Raw genomic sequence first — 23,489 nt, 5'->3', positions numbered from 1 at the left:
CACTTGCCTAAGGGAAAGACTGGGTGTTAGGGTGAGTATGACTTGTACAGGAGACAGTAGGCAGGGGAGCAATATGCCCCTAAACTTCCAAGGTGTAGCCCCAAACCTCCAAGTTTGGCCTTTGCTGTACAAGAGGCATCGAGATCAGGATTTCTGCTTACGTGGATGGAACAGATTCTTAGTGCTCCTGGCCAAGGTGCTGGAGCAAAGTGGGATTCAGAGTGCCTAGTGCCCACCTTGTGAGACGCCGCCTTGGCTTCCTAAGCTGCCACTTGTGTTCCCACAGTAGCAGATACGGGCCCATCACCAACCTCCCAACTTCCCCCCATGGATAAAACACCAGGAGGTAGACTTTTGTGTTTTATTTCAAAACAAAAGTTGAAAGACAAAATGAAGCTCTACCAAATTGTAGGGAAGGAACATGAAAATACCAAGGGTCAAAAAGGAAGAATAAGCTAAAAGGTAGGTGGCACTGGCATAGACACGAAAAGAGTGTAAAACTAGAAGCTTCCGGATAAAGGAAAAAATGTACAAAATGTATTTGAGTATAAATTAAACTTCTGTCCAAGATGACGAGTGCATGCAAGAAAGCACCACTCACAAAAAAATGGGATAGGGACACCATAATGGAGTGAGGACCTTTACTCAGGCTTGGAAATCTTCCCACCCTCCAGTCTGGAAGTTTTATTTTGGTGAACCCTCTAAAGATACAAGGTACAGGAACACCAGCTTCCAGCACCATAAAAATCAAATTCCCTTTTTGATACTTGTTAACCCTTCTTGGCTATACAGCAGCCACACTGGCCAACTCCCTCAATCCTCAAGTTCTGAGATGTGTACCAATGGTGGTGGTTCTGGGAGTGGCTCCCAAGCATTAACATCCTAGGCAGTCATTACATGGCCTGTCCCCGCTCCCCGAGCCTATCACAATGAGATCTAACTGAAGAGTGCACACTATTCCAGGGTGATTAATGAGCTAAAAATCCCAAAGGAGACATTTCAGAAATAGAAATTATTGCATTTGATCATGAACCCTTTCTAGCCTCCAGCTCATGAACGGAAGGACAGAGTACAGAGATAAACCAGGTGCCTATGCCCTTGTTTAACTGTGAAATTGTGAGGTAGATGTGTAACAAGGACAAGGAAGTTCTGGTACATGGAGTGGATGTGGCAGGGAGAAAGAGCAATGGTAATGGGCACGAGGGCACCTGTCATGACTGCAGCCCTGTGGGAAGCACCCCTGGCAAGGTCAGCAAAGATCAGAAGGGTGACACAACTCACAGGCTGGCCTTAGTGGCTGAAGGAAGACCCTCCTTACAAAAGAAAGTGGTTAACAAAAGCTGAGTAAATAGGGCTCTGCTAATGCCTGGAAGGACCTAAAATGTAGCTAAGCACCAAAACGGAGTAATTGGTTTAAAGAGGAATCGGTGTGGCCAGGCACAAGTTGAACACCTAGCTCTTACATACGAGCTTCACAACCCCCACCTTCTTCTCTGAAGCTAGTTTAACAGGGCCTGGGGACAAGTTGAGACCTGATCATTGACCCAAGTTTCTTACTACTGGTTAAGAAACTCAGTCGCCCTTCATGAGTGCAGTTCTCCCGCTCTCCCAGAAGGTGGAGCATGTGCACAACAGAGCAGGGAGGAAATTCCACCCTCCACCCTCCACCCTTCCAAAAAAAAGACTAAATCATCCACGATCCCCACAACATCCCATCCCAGCTGGGCCTCTCAAGCACCTATGTGGTGCAAAGTGGCAACCCATACTTAGGAGGACACTGAAGCAGCAAGGAATGAGCACTGCAGGCATCAAGGGGGTGAATTAACTCACCGACCAGGTTAAGAAAGGAAGAGGAATGGAGCTAGGCTGAGGTGGCCCAACCCAGGAATGGTTGGTAGAGCAGCATGTCTAGTCTTCACCCTCGACGAATGTAATGTCCTCCACCCCTGCCTATCTATTACTGACAATGGTTGTTGCCTCTTCAGAGCCACCAGGCTTCCTAGTCTGGGCAGCTCTCCAAACTCTTTGGTTTAAAACAGTCTTAAAAAATAACATCTCTCCCTATCATCATTCCCACATCTTCCGTACCCTCTACCCACACCCTCCTCCAAAAAGTCTAATCAGCCTAGGGTTTGAATATCACCCCAGAGGGTGAAAGGAACAGTGGGAACACTGATGTGAGATAGGACAGGCAGGCTCTGAGCCTAGTAAAAGGATTATATCATCTGAAGAAGGGACTCTGATGTATTCTATTTGACCAAAAACAGAAAAGCACAAAATATTTTCAGAATGTTACAAGCATCTGTAATGAGTGGGGGTGAGATGTGACATGCAGACAGTATGATCTTGGCTCTTGTGAAGACAATTCGGAAAATACTAGGCACAGTGTTTAAAGACTTTAGCCCGGCCTGAGGCTGTGAGCTTGAAGGCCCTCCTACAAGTCCCCTGCTACTGCTGCCACTAACAGGCTATTTCATGAGAGAAAAAGCATCCCTCATTCTCCCCTTTCTCCGATCACTCACCCATGTTAGCAACTGACTGTTAGAAATGAACTAACAACTAGGGGGGAAAACAGAAGCATAACCCAAACACTAAAATTCCACAGTGCCATTAACTACTACAAAAATAACTTCAGGCTCCCACCACTTCCCATGCTCCAACCTGCCCAAACCAGAAACACTCAACAGAACCCATTATGTAGATTCACATGAATCAAATATACAAAAGGTAACTTCATTATTTAAAACAAGCACAACCCTGGCCCTTTAAACATTAAACAACAACAACAACACAGAAAATACTATCAAGAGTTCTGGGGAAAATTTTTTTTTTAAGTTAAAAAAAAAATGGGAGGGCGGAGGAGAGGCAACAGTTGCATGAACAACAGTTTCTATACCTGAAAGGCCCCTGCTGCACTAAAGCTCCTGGGTATAGCAAGGCGCCTCCAAATTATCAATCAAATGAACAGGATTGTGGATTTCTTTTCTCCTCTTCAAGTCCACTTATAAGAAATCTATGGCATACTTGGAGACTCAGAAACAAGAGCTACTTGCCCAGTCGGCCAAACCCTTCTAGAAAGTTACTGGGTTTGGGGCTGTTTTACAAGGGATAAGCCCTTCCTGAGGTGGGACTTACTTATGAGAAAATTAATAGTGGCAATTATGTCCTTTACATTTTATACATGACCCAAGCCGTCCACCTCCCCTGCCTGCAGGGCTGTACAAAATGGCAGTCGAGGGGCAGAGAGCACAAAGACTCACTTCTGGGACGGGGGAGGGGTGGGATGGGGAAGCTGGGTCCAAATTCTATGTACAAGAACTGACACCACAGCTTCTTTTCCCTTCGCATCATCCCCTTCCCCTCCCAACAGCCAGCCTACCAAACACCCATCCATCTCTCCATTCTCTATCATTCGGCTTGGCTTTCTGTCTCATGGACTGGTGAAAAGCACCTGACCTTGCAGTGAAGGGGAGCACAACTCACGGTGCGCAAGGTAGTGGCTGGGAGAGGACAGTCACAGGATCTTACTTCGAGGGGATGCGCGAAGGCCTTCTCCTCTCTGTCTCCATGTCACAGAGTCCGGGCTCGCAAAGGAGATGGAGTTAAAGAGCAAAATATAGATTTTAAAGGATTCCAACCTTGTAAGTAATGAGATGGGATTTATTGCCCTTTTCTGTCCTAGCTCCCCGTTGCCCTTCCACAAGAAGGAAATTTATTGTTGATATTCCGGTTCCCTGGAAAAGGGACCCAAACACACACGAGGGTAGAGCAGGTTGCCCCGGACAGTTACAGAGAGCTTTGTCCTTCCCACCCTGCACAGCGCACAACACAGAGCGGTCCCCATACCTGGATCCCGCTGAACGTGTGTGTGCACGTGCCTCTCGAGGGCAGCTCTCACTGCATGCAGAGGTGTCCGAGGTCAAAGCCTGGGGAAAATTCAAGGACCCTAGTTCCGTCCCTCTCAACTAGTTACACTGAGTGTCAAAGGACACTGTGTAGCCAGGGTTAGGGTGGGAACTTACCAAGTCCTCTGTTACAGGAGGCAGTAACAACACTGTCCACAATGAGGTTTCTCGACCTTGGCACTACCAACATTTGGAGCCAAACAATTCTTTGCTGGGGGAGCTGGGGCTGTCCTGTGCACTGTAAGATATTTTAGCAGCACCCTTGGTCTCTGGCCACTGGATGCCAAGAGCACACAGCCCCCAGCCCCAGGCAAGAGATTTCCAGAGATTTCCAAGTGGCCTCTAGGGGACAAAACCACCTTCTTGGTTTTTTCATCTAGACCAGAACTACTGGTCTAGATAAAGCAGATGATCTTCCACAGTGGGGAAAAAGCCCAAGTCGATTCAACAAGGTCACAGTTGCAAAGGCTCATCTGAGTACAGCAATGTGTGATAGGAAGACAGGACAGAGACCCCGGGCAAAAAAGAGGATCCTTCAGGAAAACAGGAAAGCTGGTATTCCTGTAAACCTGTCGCTGGAGAAGAGACACTTCCTCACACGGTGTTGATCTCAGTGATCTGAAGAATCAGTCAGAAGTCAGAAAGTCCACCCTTTTGGAACTTTCCAGGAAAGACCTAGTCTTCATCCAAATTTGGCTCAAGGATGGCTTCCAAAGACTGTGGGACTGTTTAACAAGCCTGCATCACATCTCTCTTTCCTGAAGGCAAAGTCTGGTCTTTCTTCCAAGGTTGTGAGGATGCAGCAAGGCAGAGGGAGGACAAGCTGCTTCCACTGCCTGCTTAGTGTTCTACCTTGTCCCTTGCCCAGGCCTCTAAAAAGTCCACACAAAATTTCATTCAAAAAAGAAATTCACAAAATTAAATAAAAACTGTAAAAAGGCAAAGTGGGCAGGCTCTGCTGTATGAAAAGAGAAAAAGAACAGTCTGGATGAGAGAAAGAAGGCATAAAATGTGTGAAGAAGAGACGGGATGTATGAACTAAGACTTTATAAAATGAAACTTCTGAAGTCTGTATATTCTTCTACACACACCAAAATAAGCCCATAACTAAAATCTGTGTGAGGGTCCACAGTAGGACTTCTGCATCTTTCTTTCTTTCACACCTTTTTTTTTCTTTTTTTAAAAAAAGAAATGACAAAAATTTTTAAAGCCTCCCCAGAGAAGCCCAACACATCAAACACTGTTTTGCGTAAAGATGAGAAGAAGCTCCAGGCACTCTGTCTCTTTGGGATATGGAAAGAGTATATTGCAGTTGAAAACAAAATAGAAAACTTTCTTTGCAAAAAAAAGAAAAACAGTTCTTTTGATCTCCTTGGCTGAAGCACACACAAAAAGTGACGGCTCCCCCAGGCTCCATCAGGAATGGAGGAATAAGCAGAGGGCAGGGAGTGCGTAGATTTCTCTTTCCAGGGCCCCGCCAGTGAAAAACGATGACCGCGTGTTAGTCGTTAGCAGGACCCACAGATGGTCTGTATTCCTGGTTGGCCCTCTGGAGTCTGGGAGCATCAGCATCTCCAAGAATTCGTTTGCACAGGCATGCCTTAGAGAGATTGCAGTTCAGTTCCAGACCACTGCAATAAAGCAAGTATCGCAATAAAGCAAGTTCAAATGAAATTTTTGGTTTCCCAGCGCATACAGAAACTATGTTTACATTATACTGTAGTCTATTAGGTGTGCAATAGCATTATGCCTAAAAAAAATAAGCATACCTAAATTTCAAAGTACTTTATCGCTAAAAATGCTAACCATCACCTGGACTTTCAGAAAGTCATAATTACTGATCAAAGATCACCATAACAAATGTATAAAAAATTTGAAATATTTTGGAATTACCAAAATGTGACACAGAGACACGAAGTGAGTAAATGCTGTTGGAAAAATGGTGCTGACAGACTTGCTCAAAGCAAGGTTGCCATAAAACTTCAATTTGTAAAAAAAAAAAAAAAAAAAAAAAAAGATGTAATATCTGCAAAGCTCAATAAAGTAAAACACACAAAAAAGAGGTAGGCCTGTACTCACCACAGACGGGGAGGGGGATCCTAAAGGAGGCAGAAGCCAGAGAGGGGAGGGAGGAGGATGACAGACATGAGAACCTATGGTTCTTACCACTGTTACTTGTTGAACTGGAAAGAGTAGACCCCATGATCTGAGGGAGCATCCACCGTCACCTGATTTTGCTGGCCGCCACTCTCCTGCACCACAGCCAAGGTAGGAGTGTCACCTTACACATTCCTTTGGTGACTTCCCACTAAAGTAGCCTAACTAGAACCCACCCAGACCCACCCCCTTCTGCACACCCGTGAGAGCACACGCACACATGCGCACACAGCACCACCTCCTCAACGATTAGAGCACTCTGTCTTCTTCCCAAGACACTACTCAGTACGAGCAGCATTAACCACTGTCTGTCCAATGTGAGGAAGGGCCTCATTCAAGGACACAGACGAGGTCCTTATTTCCTACATTCACTCACATACCTACCAGCTGACTGGGAACACAGAACCAGCATCACTGTTAGAGGAAGATCTTGATCAGGTGAAAGTCTGCCTGTTTGTTGTCCTATCCTCAATCCAAAGAGACGAGAAAGCTCTTACCTCAGCTGAGACACTGGACGGCGGCACAGGCGTGTACTGGGAGATGTACGCTCCTTGCATAGCAGCAGCCGTCGGCATGTACTAGAGTGAAAACCAGCAACAGGCTCAGAGATGGGCTCTTTGGCTACATTTAAAGTCCCTGGGAAGCTTTAAAAACCACTGATGCCTATGTTCCATCCCCAGAGAGTCTAATCTAATTGTCTTTTTCAAGAGCACTTCAGGTGGTTCTAAAGTGCACTGGCTTAGAGAGACGTCCACCTCCATGCCTTCCTTTCCTGATCTTTCCTGCCTTCTGCTTTTGCTCATCACACAGCCTTGAAGTTCTCCTGTGCAAGCCAGAATGCAGCCGACCTACGAGAAACTTCAAGAGCTTCATGCATTCTTCTTTCTATGATTTTCGTAAGGATTTCTAAGGACATGTGTGTGAGCTCCTGGATAAACTGCTATGTAGACAGAAGCACTATTTGTTTAGTTTTCTGAGTAGGAATCAGTTAAAAGGAGTGAACTGGGGAACAGAACGGCCGTATTCTGTTTCTCTCCTCATCTGAGTGTGCCTTCACTGATGCCGAAGTAACCGCCGCCCTCATTCACAAGTATTTATGCTGAAGAGTATGACACAGGGACCCCTTGCTCAGTATGAGTTGAAAATCAGAAATGTCCTGCTTTACCGTGCCTGTACTGCTGAGGGAGAGGTGGCCCAACTGCTGGGTAATAGGTCCCATCATGGAGGCAGGCTGGAGAGAAATGGGGTGATCCATCCCTGGTGTCAGAACTGAACCCTAGAGGCAGCACCAAAGGACACGGTTAGTGATTCACATCTATCAGGACCACTGAAGGCAGACATTTAAAATTCCTGGGAAGGGGCGCCTGGGTGGCGCAGTCGGTTAAGCATCCGACTTCAGCCAGGTCACGATCTCGCGGTCCGGGAGTTCGAGCCCCGTGTCAGGCTCTGGGCTGATGGCTCAGAGCCTGGAGCCTGTTTCCGGTTCTGTGTCTCCCTCTCTCTCTGCCCCTCCCCCGTTCATGCTCTGTCTCTCTCTGTCCCAAAAAATAAATAAATGTTGAAAAAATAAAATAAAATAAAATAAAATTCCTGGGAAACAACACGTTGAGTAGTAACCCATCTGTACAACAGAAACAGGAGCTCTGCTCATTGGTGTGGAGGAGTCCTTGTCTTGGAATAACAAACTCTGAGTTTGTTCTAAGCCAGAACTCACACCCACATTGTTTTTCTTTACATTGTTTTTCCCATTGTTTTTCTTTACATCAAATTGCCTCTTTGGCTTCTGCCCACTTCTGAACACTCACTGAAGGCTGCATGAGGTATGACTGGTGGTGCATCCAAGATGGGTTAGGCACTTGTACAGGAGATGTCTGAGTTACTCTCTAATGCAAACAAAATAAACAGACAAACACATTAACTGCCTAGAAACCACTGTTTCTCCCAGTGATCTGATAGTTTGGTTTCAGCAAAACCCCAAAAAAGTTGGAATGCCCCCTCACAACATAGAAACATTAAGAATAAACTCTTTATAAAATATATTAGCAACTCTTACATGTCAACAAATAACCCAATTTAAAAATGGGCAAAGGATAAGAATAGATACTTCTCTAAGAAGATTCACAAATGGCCAATAAGCACATGAAAGAGGTTCAACATCATTCGTCACTAGGGAAATGCAAATCACAACCACGATGAGATACAACTTCATACGCACTAGGATGGCTGTAATTAAAGGGAGAGGATAACAAGTGTCATATACTGCGGGCAGGAATGTAAAATGGTACAGCAGCTTTGGAAAACAGTTTGGCAACTGCTCAAAAAATTAAACATAGAGTTCCTATGTAACCCAGCAAGTTCACTTGGAGGCATATACCCAAGAGAAACTAAAACATGTGTTGACACAATAATTGTACACAAACGTTCAAAGCAGTATTATTCACAATACCCAAAAGGCAGAAACAACTCAAAGAGACATCAACTGATAAGTGAATAGCAAAATGTGGTATAGTCCCACAAAGGAATGTGACTGATTCAGTCATAAAAAAGAACCAAGTACCACTATATGCTACAACACGTTAAACCTTGAGAGCATGCTAAGTGAAAGAAGCTTGACACAAAAGACATATACTGTATGCTTCCATTTATTTTTTTTAAATTCTTTAATGTTTTATTTTTGAGAGAAAGAGAGCACAAGTGGAGAGGGGCAGAGAGGGAGACACAGAATCCGAAGCCGGCTCCAGGCTCTGAGCTGTCAACACAGAACCCGGCATGGGGCTCGGACCCATGAACTGTGAGATCATGATCCAAGCCAAAGTCGGAGGCTCAACTGACCCAGCCACCCAAGAGCCCTGTATGCTTCCAATCATATGAAGTATCCAGAGTCGACAAATCTATACCCATAGAAAGTATATTAGTGGTTGCCGGGGGTGGGGGTGAGGGAGAATGGGCAGTGACTACTAATGGGTACAGAGTCTCTTTCTGAGGTGATAAAAATTCTAATTCTGGAATTAGAGAGTGGTGATACTTGCATAACTTTGCAAAATATGCTAGAAATTACAGACTTGTCTACTTTAAGTGGGTGAATTTATTTTTATTTTTAAAAATTTTCTTAAATATGAAATTTATTGTCAAATTGGTTTCCATACAACACCCAGTGCTCATCCCAAAAGGTGCCCTCCTCAATACCCATCACCCACCCTCCCCTCCCTCCCACCCCCCATCAACCCTCAGTTTGTTCTCAGTTTTTAAGAGCCTCTTATGCTTTGGCTCTCTCCCTCTTTAACCTCTTTATTTTTCTTCCCCTCCCCCATAGACTTCTGTTAAGTTTCTCAGGATCCACATAAGAGTGAAAACATATGGTATCTGTCTTTCTCTGTATGACTTATTTCACTTAACACTCTCCAGTTCCATCCACGTTGCTACAAAAGACCACATTTCATTCTTTTTCATTGCCACGCAGTATTCCATTGTGTATATAAACCACAATTTCTTTATCCATTCGTCAGTTGATGGACATTTAGGCTCTTTCCATAATTTGGCTATTGTTGAGAGTGCTGCTCTAAACATTGGGGTACAAGTGCCCCTATGCATCAGCACTCCTGTATCCCTTGGGTAAATTCCTAGCAGTGCTATTCCTGGGTCATAGGGTAGGTCTATTTTTAATTTTTTGAGGAACTTCCACACTGTTTTCCAGAATGGCTGCACCAGTTTGCATTCCCACCAAGAGTGCAAGAGGGTTCCCGTTTCTCCACATCCTCGCCAGCATCTATAGTCTCCTGATTTGTTCATTTTAGCCACTCTGGCGTAAGGTGATATCTGAGTGTGGTTTTGATTTAAGTGGGTGAACTTTATGGCATATAAAGTATATCTCAATTTTAAAATGGAAAAAAATTAGCAATGAGAAACTAGAAATGCATCACAATAAACAAGTAGGTTTACCCCATAAATATAAGGATTGTTCAACATCAGATACTCTATAAACAAAAGTCAAAATTGAAGGAGAAAGCCATAGTATGAGATGCTGAAAAGGCATTTGATAAAATCCAGCAGCAATTTATTAAAAACAAAAAAAAAAACACCAAAAAGTGAAATAGAGACTAGAAACTACATACATATATTGAAAGCTATTACCAAAACCTAGCTGTTAACATTAACCTAAACCAAGAAATATTAAAACCCCTGCATTTATGAAAATAGTAGTTTACAGTAGGGTCAAACAGGTTACAATTAGATAAGAACACAATGGCATAAAATTGGAAAGAAAGAGAAAGCTATAATTTTGCACTGATGATATAACTGTATACCTAGAAAACTTAAAAGACTCAGTAAAAAAAAAAAAAAAAAAAATGCTAGTAGTAGTATTTAGCATGGTAGCTGCATACAAGATAGATGAACATAAACCAATAGCTTTTCTTCAGTGTATCCAGAAGTATCTAGAAATGCTTATAAAAACTATGGAACACTTAGGAATATATTCAACAAGAAAAGTAGAAGACCTATGTAAACAACACGAAAACCTTGTTGACAGACATAAAAAGAGATTTAAAAACATGAAAAGAAATACCAAATCTTGGGTGGAGGGAATACTTTTTAAAAAGTCAATTCTCAAAAAAAAAAAGTCAGTTCTCTTAAACTAATCAATTTAATGTAATTCTAATTAAAATTATCAGTTTTCCGGGGCGCCTGGGTGGCTTGGTCGGTTAAGCGTCCGACTTCGGCTCAGGTCATGATCTCACGGTCCGTGAGTTCGAGCCCCGCGTCGGGCTCTGTGCTGACAGCTCAGAGCCTGTAGCCTGTTTCAGATTCTGTGTCTCCCTCTCTCTCTGCCCCTCCCCTGTTCATGCTCTGTCTCTCTCTGTCTCAAAAATAAATAAACGTTAAAAAAAAAATTAAAAAAAAAATGATCAGTTTTCCAAAAATTAGATAAAATGATCAATCATAAACTTTATACAGAAGAGTAAATGCCAAAAATAGCAAAAAGACTGAAAAATTTGGAACAGGTTTGTCTTATATTGGACCATATGATGAAAGCCACTGTGATCAAGTCAACGCATCACTGGAGTAAGAACAGACACAATGAGCGCTGAAAGAGGATAAAGGATACAGAAACAAACCCCAATATTTATTATATGACAAAGGTGACAATTTAATTCACCATTTTTAATAAAAAAAATTTTTTTAATGTTTTATTTTTTAGAGAGAGAGTGCAAGTGGGGGAGGGAGAGAGAGAGGGAGACACAGAATCTGAAGCAGGCTCCAGGCTCCGAGCTGTCAGCACAAAGTCTGATGCAGGGCTTGCAAACTGTGAGATCATGACCTGAGCTGCATTCAGATGCTTAACTGACTGAGCCACCCAGGGGCCCCACCATTAATTTTTAATTTAATTCACCATGTTAATAATACATTAATTCAAATATGATGATATAATAATCTGGTGCTAGGACAACTCGTTAACATTCTGAAAGAATTCCATAAAATCCCTATCTGGTGGGGTATGTGGCTGGCCCAGTCAGTGGACTGTGTGACTCTTGATCTCAGGGTTGTGAGGTTGAGCCCCTGTGTTGAATGCAGAGATTACTTATAAAATCTTTAGGGGTACCTGGGTGGCTCAGTCAATTAAGCAACAACTCCTGATTTTGGCTCAGGTCATGATCTCATCGTTCATGAGATCAAGCCCCATGAGTCTGAGCTCTGCACTGACAACTCAGAGCCTGCTTAGGATTCTCTCTCTCCTTTGCTCTCTGCCCCTCCCCAGCTCACGTGGGCATACACGCACTCTCTCTCAAAAATAAACATTAAAAAAAAAATCCCTATCTGCTACCATATACAAAAATAAATTCCTGGGGGCGCCTGGGTGGCTCAGTTGGTTAAGCGTCCAACTCTCTTGATTTCGGCTCAGGTCATGATCTCACAGTTTATGAATTCAAGCCCTGCACTGTCAGCACAGAGCCTTCTTGGGATTCTCTCTCTCCCTCTCTCTCTCTGCCCTTCCCCTGCTCACACTCTCTCTCACAAAATAAACTTTAAAATATATATATTAAAAAAATAACTTCCTGATGATTACATATTTAAATGTAAAACAATCAAAATAAATCTTGGAGGGGGCACCTGGGTGGCTCAGTTGGTTAAGAGTCCAACTTCAGCTTAGGTCATAATGGTTCATGAGTTTGAGCCCCACGTTGAGCTCTGTGCTGACAGCTCGGAGCCTGGAGTCTGCTTTGGATTCTGTGTCTCCCTCTCTCTTTGCCCTTCCCCCACTCATGCTCTCTTTCTCCCAAATATAAACATTAAAAAAAATAATAATTAAAAAAAAATTCTTGCCTCCTACCCTAGATGTATTGAATTGGAAATTCTTTGTGTGGTGCCCAGTAATTTAAGTTTGATAAGCTCTCCAAGTGATTCAGATTTACAGTTCAAGACTGAGGACCACAACACAAAGTCAATGGACAAAAAATCAATTTGGAAAAAAATATTTGTAAGAAAGATAACCAGAGGATTAATACTTAAATAATATACAAATAAGTTTTTTATAAGTTGATGGGAAAGGAATAACCAAACAAAAAAATGGGCCAAGCATATGAAGAGCAATCAGAGAAGAGCAAATCAAAATATGATAAATGCAAAAAAAAAAACCAACAAAAAAACGCTTAAACTCAGCCATAGTCAGGGAAGTGCAAATTAAATAACAATGCAGGGATGCCTGGGTGGCTCACTTGGTTAAGCATCCCTTCTGACTTCAGCTCAGGTCATGATCTAACAGTTGGTGGGTTCGAACCCCATGTCAGGCTCTGTGCCTGGAGTCTGTTCAGATTCTGTGTCTCCCTCTCTCTCTGCCCCTCCCCCACTCATGCTCCATTTCTGTCTCAAAAATAAACATAAAAAAAAAAAAATTTAAAGCAACAATGCACTTCACACCTATCAAAACAGGAAAAACTTAAAAAGAGCAATGTCACTTACGGCTGGAGGGAAATGGGCACTCCCATACATTGTTTCAGTTCACTCCCATAATGTGAACTGAAACATTATGGAAAGCCATTTGGAAAGCCTTTATGGAAAGCAATCTGGCAACATCTATAAAACTGAAAGTCCAAGGGCGCCTCGGTGGCTCAGTCCGTCATGCACCAGACCTTTGGTTGCAGTTCAAGGCATGCATGATCCCACTTTTCCTAAGACTGTATCTCCCCCCACCCCCCCAACTGTGTTCGGCTCCTGTGCTGACAGTGCAAAGCCTGCTTGGGATTCTCTGTCTCTCCCTTTCTCTGTCCCTCTTCTGCTCACATGCACATGCGCTCTCTTCCTCTCTCTCAAAATAAATAAACTTTAAAAATACATATTAAAAACAAAAAGAACCCTGAAAGTCCATATATTATTCAACCTAGCAATCATGCTCCTTGGACTCTAGTCCCCAGAAATAAAAGTACTCAAACTTAAGGATGTAGCCATAGGGGTCTTTACTTATAAGTGGTTTTATTTCTGGGAGCTAGAGTCCAAGGAATGTGCCTGCTAGGTTGAATAATACATGGATTGGAGTGTTATTTGTACCAGAAAAACTGTGAAATCCAAGTGAATACCCTTCACCAAGATAGAGTTGAAGAATTCTGGTATATCTGCAGCATGAAATATAATGCAACTATTTAAAAAAAGAAATAATTAAAATAAAGAACCTCAACATTAACTACATTAGAATCACATGTAGAGCTTGTTAAAAATTTAGCTTTCCAGGGGGGTGGAGGGGTGGGGTGAAGATGGACGAAATAGGTGGAAGGGATTATGAGCTACAGACTACCAGGTATGAAGTGAGTCACAGGTATGAAAAGTACAGCATAGGGAATACAGTCGATAATACTATAATAACTTTGTATGGTGACAGATTGCTGGGACTCATCCCCAGAGTTTCTAATTCAGCAGATATGGGGTGGAACCCAGGAATTTATGTTTTTTAAAATTCTCAGGTGATTCTACTGGTCTAGGGACCACACTTTTGAGAATCACTGGTTTAAGATACTGTTAAGTGAGAGGAGAGAAGTATAAAAATATATTTAATATGGCCAGGTTTCTGTAAAATAAACGATGACTTCCAAAACTGTATACATATGTGTATATAACATGAAGAAAAATATGGAATTTTTTGAAATATATGGAATAGGAAATTAATATGGGTTTACTTATGGGGTGGTAGACAGAGAGTAAGAGGATGCTACCATAACAGTCTATATATATGTAATGTGATCACATGTTACGCTTTCAACTAAAATGATTTGTGAGCAATATACATAAAGGAAACACCAAAAAATAAGTAGTTTCCAGCCTTATATTCCTTTACCTAAAGCACAGTGATAACGGAAAACCACCACACCCTTTTTTGGGCATGAACATACCTGATATGAAGACACAGGAGATGGAAGATATGGGGAGAGTGCAGACTGAGCAAGCATCCTGCTGGGAGTGATGTTATAAGGAGCTGGGTAAAACCTGGAAGAAGGAACCTCATCAGTAAGGAGTCACAGGAAACCACAAGGGCCCCACTAACAGACACGGCCACTTCCCACTAACTGCTGTTTAAAAATCAAGATGAAACATCCCAGTACCAGGACAGGCTGTTGTCATTTTCAGGTAGCCCAATGATAGCAAACACCCTTACCCATTCTGAAGAGCTGTGGTGGGATCATAGGTCAAAGCCATACCACCCTATAAAGGAAGAACACAGTGATCAATCATATTGTGAGCCCTTGGGTGGTAACAGGAGGAAGCCCAGAACGTCAAGACTAGGATGTGTTTGATGCAACAGATTAGAGCAAAGTCTGGACTGGTCCCATTACTGCTGTTCTGGAGTTTTTCTGGTTGTGCAGGCTGCAAAATCCCGCTCAAGACCCACACTGAAGATCATGTTAAGCAGCCAGCCATCTCTCAGTTACATGCTATAGCTCTCAAGCTTGCCACTAAACTCACAGAAATCAGGCCACGGTAATTTCCATTCCACTTTAATAACCTTAGTACTCCTGTCTCCTCAGAGGTCCTCTTACCACATCTCCATTCCTTGGCCAGGCCCGTCCATTTTGCACATATTTTCCTTGGTTCTGTCGTTTCTTTGGACCACCATCAGCAAATTTGCAAAGCAAGGGATCAGAAGGGGCTGCCAAGAAAGCAAGCAAACAGGCAGCTGAGTCCTACCTCACTTAGTCCATTCACACTCACGCAAAATGCCTCCAGAATCTTCCCTGGAAGTAACAATCTGTGGCTCTCTCAGCCTGATTCCCAAATGCCTCACCTGGTACTCCAGCAGGTGTCTTAATATATTTTCCATTAAAGTGGGTGATGATGGCTTCACACTTCTCTGTGGACTCCATCCTAAGGAGCACAAGAGGGGTTAGGCTCTAGCTTCTCCAGGATCTGTGCTCCCCCTACATTCAAAGAGAAAGCTCTAAGTTCCCAGCCCCACAAATGCTCCAAAAATTATGACTCTAGAAACACAGTTTTCTCCACACAAATTCAAGGTATCTTGAAGAGGCAACCGCATCTTTTTTTTAAATGTTTATTTTTTGAGAGAAAGAAAGAGAGAGCACAAGCAGAGAAGAGGCAGACAGACAGGGAGACACAGAATTCAAAGCAGGCTCTAGGCTCTGCACAGAGCCTGACGCAGGGCTCAAACTCAAGAGCTGTGAGATTGTGACCTAAGCCGAAGTCAGGTGCTTAACCAACTGAGCCACCCAGGCACCCTGTGGCAACCCCAGCGTCTAAAAGCTCCCTCAACTGGCTCGTATAGGGCTCCTAAAAGGAAAAATGAAGATCCTCATGCTATGAATATCCCAAAGAAGTTACTGATGGATAGGCCCACTATTAGGTCTGGTTCACAAACAAGAATAGAATAAATAGTGGCTGTCACCATTATTTATTTTATTACTTATTTATTTCTTAGGAATAACCTTTTTTTTTTTATGTATATTTTTGAGAGACAGAGAACAAGTGTGAGCAGGGGAGGAGCATAGAGAGGGGGGCGGACAGAGGATCCCAAGCGGTCTCTGTGCTGACGGCAGCGGGCCCAATGTGAGGCTCAAACTCATAAACCATGAGATCATGACCTGAGCCGACGTCTGGACACCTAACCAAATGACCCACCCAGACACCCAGATTTTTTTATTTAAAAATTTTTTTAATATTTATTTGAGAGAGAGAGAGAGTATATACAATACAACTGAAGGAGGGACAAAGAGAGAGGGAGAGAGGGCATTCCAAGCAGGCTCCACGTTGTCAGACAGAGCCCAACGTGGGGCTCAATCTCACAAACTGTGAGATCATGACCTTATCCAAAATCAAGAGTAGAACACTTAACCAACTGAACCACCCAGGCTCCCCTGCTTTTTTTTTTTTTTTTTTTTTAAATAAGCTCTATGCCTAGTGTGGGGCTTGAACTCATGACCCTGAGATCAAGAATCACATGCTCTACCCACTGAGCCAGCCAGGTACCCCATGTCACCATTAGTTTTTATTACAAAATTCCTAACTTCACTCCAATAAAACTGTACAAGCTAAGAACTTGCTAATGTTTATTTTTTGCTTTTGTAGTCTAATTAGCTCCTAATAATATTAAGATTTTATAAAACTGTAAGAGGAAAGGGAAGACAGAGTTCATGGTCTATAGTGACAGAAATAATGTTGGGAACTACTGAGTTAAAGTGTCTTATTGGGGAAAGACGACAAGTAAGAAACTAGAAAATCTAGATTCCAGCACCAGCTTACTACCCAAAGTTCTGTGAGTTAGGACCTGCACAAAAACCCACTGGACCTATTCCTCATTTCTGCTTTAGGGATAATATCCACCCTACCCTATTGCAGATCAAATGAGATCATGTCTTTTAAGTGTGTTCTAAAAATTCTAAGGGTCTATATGACACAAGGTACAGTATCTTCCCCTCCTTCCATATTTAAAGTAAATCTCATTGCATTTTCTATGCCAATATCCACTAAAAATATGAACCATTCCTATGAAGGTGGTCATTTTAAAACGGTCTCAAATGGAACCTTTTAGGGAAAAACCACAACCTAGGTATTCCACAGCAGCAGTCTTTAGTTGGGTTACTTCTACTCCTTAATCTTCCAGAAGGCTACGCAGGCATGGGGTATTTTAAGAGAACTGTTTTCAGACCCTCCACTTCCTCATAAGCTCTTTCCTAAAACTGGTCTGCCTGGGGAGAGCCTGTGGCCACCAAAGGTCAAGTGCCCTCTCACAGCCACCCTTTCCACAGATTTTGCACCCATCCCCAAACTCCACAAGAGGCAATGATGCCTGACTTTTAAATCATTTTGTAAGTCAGATGTTTCTAATTCTTCTTTCCAACAAGCTGGATAACTCAGTAGGTTGTTAACGGACACATTAAAAAATCAATTTTGACAAATCAATCACATTGGTTATTGGCATATAAATAAGAATTCAAAGAATTCCTATTTTAACAAAATTCTTTCTATTCCCATTTACTTATTTATGTGAACAGGTTTCTCAGCATGAAAACAAAAAAACAGTTACAGAGAAGTACGACAGAATGATCCATAAAAAGACTTTCAACTATAAAAATATTTTATATTGGAATACAATTTTGTAAGGAAATGGAATGGAAATACAAGATCAAGAAAAGTGGGGGGGCGGCGCCTAGGTGGCTCAGTTGGTTAAGTGTGTGTTGATCTCGGCTTAGGTCATGACCTCATAGTTTATGGAGTCGAGCCCTGCATCTGGCTCTATGCTGACGGCATGGAGCCTGCTTGGGATTCTCCCCCTCTCTCTCTGCCCTGTCCCCCATCAAAATAAATAAATAAAATTTAAATAGTCCCTAAACACATCAGTCTATTAAAAAAAAAAAAAAAAAGAAGGGGTGCCTGGGTGGCTCAGTCAGTTAAGCATCTGACTTAGGCTCAGGTCATGATCTCCCAGTTCATGAATTCGAGCCCTGTTTTGGGCTCTGTGCTGACAGCTCAGAGCCTGGAGCCTGCTTCAGATTCTCCTTCTCTCTTTGCCCCTCCCCTGCTTGTGCTCTCTCTCTCTCAAAAATAAATAAAAAACACTAAAAAAATTTTTTTTTAAAAGAGAAAGAACATCATAATAAGAATGATCTAAGAGTTATAACTATTGGGGCGCCTGGGTGGCTCAGTCAGTTAAGCGTTTGGCTCTTGACTTGAGCTTAGATCATGATCTCGTAAGTTCAAGACCCACATCGGGCTCTGCCCTGGCAGTGTGGGGCCTACTTGGGATTCTCTCAATCTCTCTGCCCCTACCCCATTTGCACGCCTCTCTCCAAAAAAAAAAAAAAAAAAAAAAAAAAATCAATAAACTTAAAAAAAAAAGTTATAACTATTAAAAAAGAAATGTCCTATATATTTTTAAAAGGATGATTTTGTATATCACATTGCTATGACATTTAGATATATTTGCATACATTTATAAATGACATGACAGTTTTATTTAAAATGTCAATACTTGTAATTTGCTGGGAATTATACTTTGCAAGATCTAAATGTATGAAGAAAATATGTAGATAGTAACATAGAAAGATGCAAAAGATTTCAGTTTTTCAAGTCTTCAAAGCCACAGTTTCCAAACTGGGCTCGGAGGTACCCTGTGCCTCTGCAGTGAGCTCACAGAGGCACACACAGGGAATTTTTGAACTTTCTGAAGAAAATACAGCAACATCTGTTGGATACTGGATGGACTACTAACTCTAAACAGGTCACTATTTCAACATTAGGTCACCCTACAATCCTTTGATAATGTATTATTACAAAGCTAGTTTTTCAATGGTGGCTACGACAAAAGCAAATACCATAAGAAAACCAGTGTGTAACAGGAAATAAGGGTGTAAGTGTCTAATCTGATTCCAAGGCTTGAGAAGTTGTGCAGTGTTCAACAGATGCACATCCCATTTGTAAGTATAGTAAGTATAAAGATTGAAATAAAAATATTTTCTCTTTTAATGCATTTTTGAAATAGCTACAATTTTTTTAATTAAAAATTTTTTTTATTTTAGAGAGAGTGCACAAGTGGGGGAGAGAATCCCACAATCCCAGGATCATGACCTGAGCCAAAATCAAGCAAAAACCGACTGATCCACCCAGGCACTCCAAAATAGCTACAAAATTTTTAACATAAAAACTTTTTGAGTTGTTTAGACCATTAAATTACTCAATAAACTGAACTGTTACGCATTTCTTTTGCTCAGTTTTTTTGTTTTTTGTTTTGTTTTTAAATAAACTCTACCCCAATGTGGGGCTCAAACATACAACTCCAGAATCAAGAGTCGCATGCTCTACTGACTGAACCAGCTGGGTGCCCCTTCAAGTATTTCTTTTGGTCTAGAGCAAAAAACAAAGTACTGAGACAACATAAAGTGCCATGAACTGAAAAAGGTTGAGAACCTCTGCTTTAAGAGTATGGGAGCAAAAAAAAAAAAAAAAAAAAAAAAAAAAGTCTGATGACTTCAAGCCTAGGAACTCTCTTTTAGTTATACTTGGGATTGCCAGCAGATGGTGCTACTAAGATTGAGTTTCCAAGATCTGAAATACTCCAGAGTAAGGGAGTGTTCCTGGACCAGACAAGATATTTTAACACAAAATGGGAACTTCAGATCACTTATTCCAATAGTTTTCAAACTTTTAGAAAAAGTGACAGAATCTCGTTTAAACAAAATCTTAAAATAAAGGCAGCACCATTTCTTAAGTGGGCTAGGAGATTATGAAGCCCTACAAATGACACTTAAGCCCAGAAGAGGTAGGCAACCTGGAGAACTCCGCAGCTGTAGGGTATACCTTAAGAAAACCACTCATCTATATCAATCTCCACTTCACAGAGTAAACCAAGTCACATAAAGGCCTGATATCACAGGGGCAATTAGTGGCAGAGTTGGTCTAGGATCTAAGTCTCTCAACAGAACTGAAAAGGTAGACCAAATCTTCATCCCACTGATTTTAAAGCCAGAAGGATTACCACTCACTGTGGGACCTTGCACAAATCACTTTATATTGGGGACTCTGGTTTCCTTATCTATAAAATGGCTTTTTTTTAGAGTATCCTTTTATTTTTATTTTTTTGAGAGAGAGAGTAAGCACATGAGTGGACAGAAGCACATGAAGGACAGAGGGAAAGACAGAATCCCAAGCAGGCTCCACACCCAGTGCAGAGTGCAACACAGAGTTCAATCCCATGATCCTGGGATCATAACCTGAGTCAACAAGAGTTAGAAGCTCAACTGACTGAGCCACCCAGGTGTCCTGGTTTCCTTAAAACAGAGAATATTTACAGTAAAACCTTGGATTGCAAGTAACTTGTTCTGTGAATGTTCTGCAAGATGAACAAACATTTCTAATAAATTTTAACTTGATAAATGAGCAATGTCTTACAATACAAGTTGTATGTGATGCCAAATGTCACATGATCACAACTGAGCCAATGGTTCTTCTCTCTCTCTCTCTTTCTGCGGGACTGTGGGTGATCATCTCTATGCTTGAATGCTCAGTCTTAGGCCGCGGTGTTTGGCAGAAATCAGTGATTTTTCGGAACCTTGGAAGATGCCCACAACAGGCACTAGTGCATTTTTTGTCACTTCAAAGCACCTATGGACAGTCCTTTGCTTTTGTATGGACAGTCCACACAAGAGTAAACTTAGGAATGCTTTGCTTCGTTCTAGGTCAGGCTGCCTGCAGGTATACAGACCTTTCCCTCTGCTGCCTTATTGCCAGTTACATTAAATACAGTGTATGATAAGAGTTTATTAATATTGCACTGGAGTCAACATCTGTGTGACCATATACTATGGCCGCCATGTAGAAAAAGATTCCACTGAGCCAACAGATAGCAGTGATTCTGTTAGTGAAAGTCGCCCTACACAATAACCCAACTCTCTCTTGTCTCCCTCACACCAGCCATGAAGGTTTTCAAAGGTAAGTGCAGGTTAATTTATTTTTCTTTATATTTTTTATTATAGTAATCATTTTTAGTAATAATTTTCATATGAATATTTTTGAGTTGTAGAACGAATCATCTGAGTTTCCATTATTTCTTATGCAGAAATTCACATTGATATTCAAGAGCTTTGGATTACAACCATGTTTCCGGAATGAATTATGCTCGCAAACCAAGGTTTTACTATATTTCGTGGGGTTGTTGTAAAGATTAAATGAGATAATAGAATGAGAAACTATTCAGTAAACTGTAAGAAGATATAGAATTATTGTATCCTGCTTGGGTCTGGATCAAAGGAACAAATGCTACAGTAGCAAGAAATAGTAGAGAAAGGATAAAGATTTGGGAGCAAATGGGTTTTTGAGTATTGTGACCTCTAATTAAATGAATTTCTGATTCACTGTCAAGTACTTTAGGCCAATAATTTGTCCCTTGGGGGAGGGAGTACAGATTTTTTTGGTGATCTTCTAAGTGACATTCTTTATTAACTTCATCATTTCCCATTCTTGATATCCCTCACCTTGCAAAGCCAACCCCTCTGCTGGTCCCACTGGTATCTCGAAGGATTCGAGTAGAGATAACCTGGCCAAAGGGCTTCAGCATCCCCTCCAGTTCTTGTTCATCCATTGATAATGGAAGGTTTGATATGTATAAATTTGTGGGGTCCTGCTCCTGTTGCTATGGGGAAAAAAGTGAGAAAATGAAGCTCACATCTCTTATCCCTCTCCCACCCTAAGCCCTCATCACAATACGACATCTCAGAAAAGAGACAGTAGGAAGGGGCCCACATAAACAAAGAGTATCTTAACTATTCATAACACCTAGTCTCACTACCATGGATTGTATGTTGAGTCGAGGGGAAAAAAAAAAAGCAGATTCAATATTTCCAGTACTTTACACACCCATAATAGAAGTCATCGGTGATGTTTTGGCTGTCTCTTTAAGAACTAGGCAAAGCAGCTACTCCTCCCTCCCCAGCACTGGATTCCCTTGGCCAGCACTGCTTCCCGGCTGGCCTGTTTTAAGCAATCCTCCTCCCTCCTCTTCCGGCCACAGCAGAATCCTCTGAGTAGGAATGCCTGTTCACTCTCGACTGAGGGAGAGCAGGAAGAGGGAGAAGGAGAAAGGAAAGGCAATGTGCTGGGGGCTGTGCTAAGGAGCAGATGTTTAGCTCTCGGGGTCACCATGCAGCCCTCAGAGCTCTAATCTTGTAGGAACTCTGAAGTCTCCTAAACGCCATTGTCAGAGGGCTTTTCTCAGAAAAGAGGAAAGAGGTGGAAGAGCCCCCACCAGGGGGCAGAATGTGCAAAATGGCAATAACTTCCCACAGCTGTATTTTTAAGAACTTAAGCAGTCACTGCCCTAGAGAGTAGGGTCTGGTCACCAGCAACTTCAATCCCTCTTCTGCCTTTCCCCTCAGGGCTTTGTTTTTCTTTAACCATACAGAAAAGAGTGACGGTCAGGCCCACCTCATCAGCTCTACAGAGTATTCACAATGACTTCAGAAAGGCAAGGGGGCAATCCCGCCTCAAAACAGAAGGGAGAGAAAAGCCTCAGGTTTTCTAGTAGTCTGGATTAAAACAAAAGCTCCCCAGAGACATGACAAAGAGGGTCAGCTTCCTTCCTTGCTGTGGGTTCCCTCTCCCCAACCCCTAACAATTCCCCTACAGATACCCCACCCCCAGGACAAGCAAAGGGAACAGTGTTGGGAAGTGAAGAGCACTTCTTAACTTCTGAGTTGCACAACTGGCTTCTTCATAGAATATTGCTAAACTACCACAAGCTGTCTGGTAGGGAAGTGGGGCCAGGGTGTAAATGGAGAAACAGCAGGAGGAAGGGAAGCTTCTTGACCCTCTTACCTGCTTATAATACTTGATGAGAGGAAGAGTCGACAGAGCTACCTACCACAGATTTTGAAGAACACCTTCCTCTGGCAGCCAACGGATGCTCAATGGGACACTGGCCCAGCATTTCTTTGGTCAGATATAGTCAAAAACTACTGCACATGGCCCTTGCCCATCAAATTCATGGTCTTACACCCTCTGGAAGCCTTAGAACTGGACCTCTGGTACTAGGAGGAGTAGACATGGGATAGAACCCTTACCTTTGCCATCTGTGCCTGCACACCACTGGCTTTCAGTGCTGTGACAGCTTTCTGTGCTGCTGAAGGACTGTCAAAGTCCACAAAGCCATAGCCTGGAACAGGGAAATAGCATCACTGGGAGGTGGGGGTGTAAGGGATGCAGGAGGCCCAGGCTTGTCAGAAGACAGAGGAAGAGTTATGATCCATGTAACAGAGTAGGAGGGAGAAAGAAATTAAGAGGTTTCAAGCGGTTATCCAGTGCTCTTCAAACCCCATGAGATTTAGTCTATTTTACAGCTATGCATGCCAAGGGCGATGGGGTCCTTGTGATGTTCTTGCCTTTTTCCCTCCCCCTTAAGAAATAGGAGGTTTCAGAAACTAGGCTCTTCTAATAATCCAC

General features: G+C 42.3%; 1 protein-coding gene across 3 annotated transcripts in view; it reads right to left on the bottom strand.

Annotated features, from left to right (window-relative positions):
* Nucleotides 1–347: 347 nt before the first annotated feature.
* Nucleotides 348–23,489, bottom strand: part of RBMS2 (RNA binding motif single stranded interacting protein 2) — a 71,769-nt gene continuing 48,627 nt past the window's right edge. For all 3 annotated transcript variants that reach the window (XM_045462713.1, XM_045462712.1, XM_045462714.1), the window contains 11 exons: nt 23,111–23,202; nt 21,527–21,684; nt 15,331–15,410; nt 15,086–15,195; nt 14,704–14,750; nt 14,441–14,534; nt 7,868–7,945; nt 7,228–7,338; nt 6,560–6,640; nt 6,072–6,157; nt 348–5,536 (listed from right to left, as the gene is read on the bottom strand). In XM_045462713.1, the coding sequence (XP_045318669.1) occupies nt 6,077–6,157; nt 6,560–6,640; nt 7,228–7,338; nt 7,868–7,945; nt 14,441–14,534; nt 14,704–14,750; nt 15,086–15,195; nt 15,331–15,410; nt 21,527–21,684; nt 23,111–23,202 (932 nt within the window). In that variant the 3' untranslated portion in view covers nt 348–5,536; nt 6,072–6,076. The remainder of the gene's footprint in view (nt 5,537–6,071; nt 6,158–6,559; nt 6,641–7,227; nt 7,339–7,867; nt 7,946–14,440; nt 14,535–14,703; nt 14,751–15,085; nt 15,196–15,330; nt 15,411–21,526; nt 21,685–23,110; nt 23,203–23,489) is intronic.

The sequence above is a fragment of the Leopardus geoffroyi genome, chromosome B4, assembly GCF_018350155.1.
Source record: "Leopardus geoffroyi isolate Oge1 chromosome B4, O.geoffroyi_Oge1_pat1.0, whole genome shotgun sequence".
In the NCBI taxonomy this organism is placed as follows: Eukaryota; Metazoa; Chordata; class Mammalia; order Carnivora; family Felidae; genus Leopardus; species Leopardus geoffroyi.
This window is presented reverse-complemented; position numbering and strand designations above follow the sequence as displayed.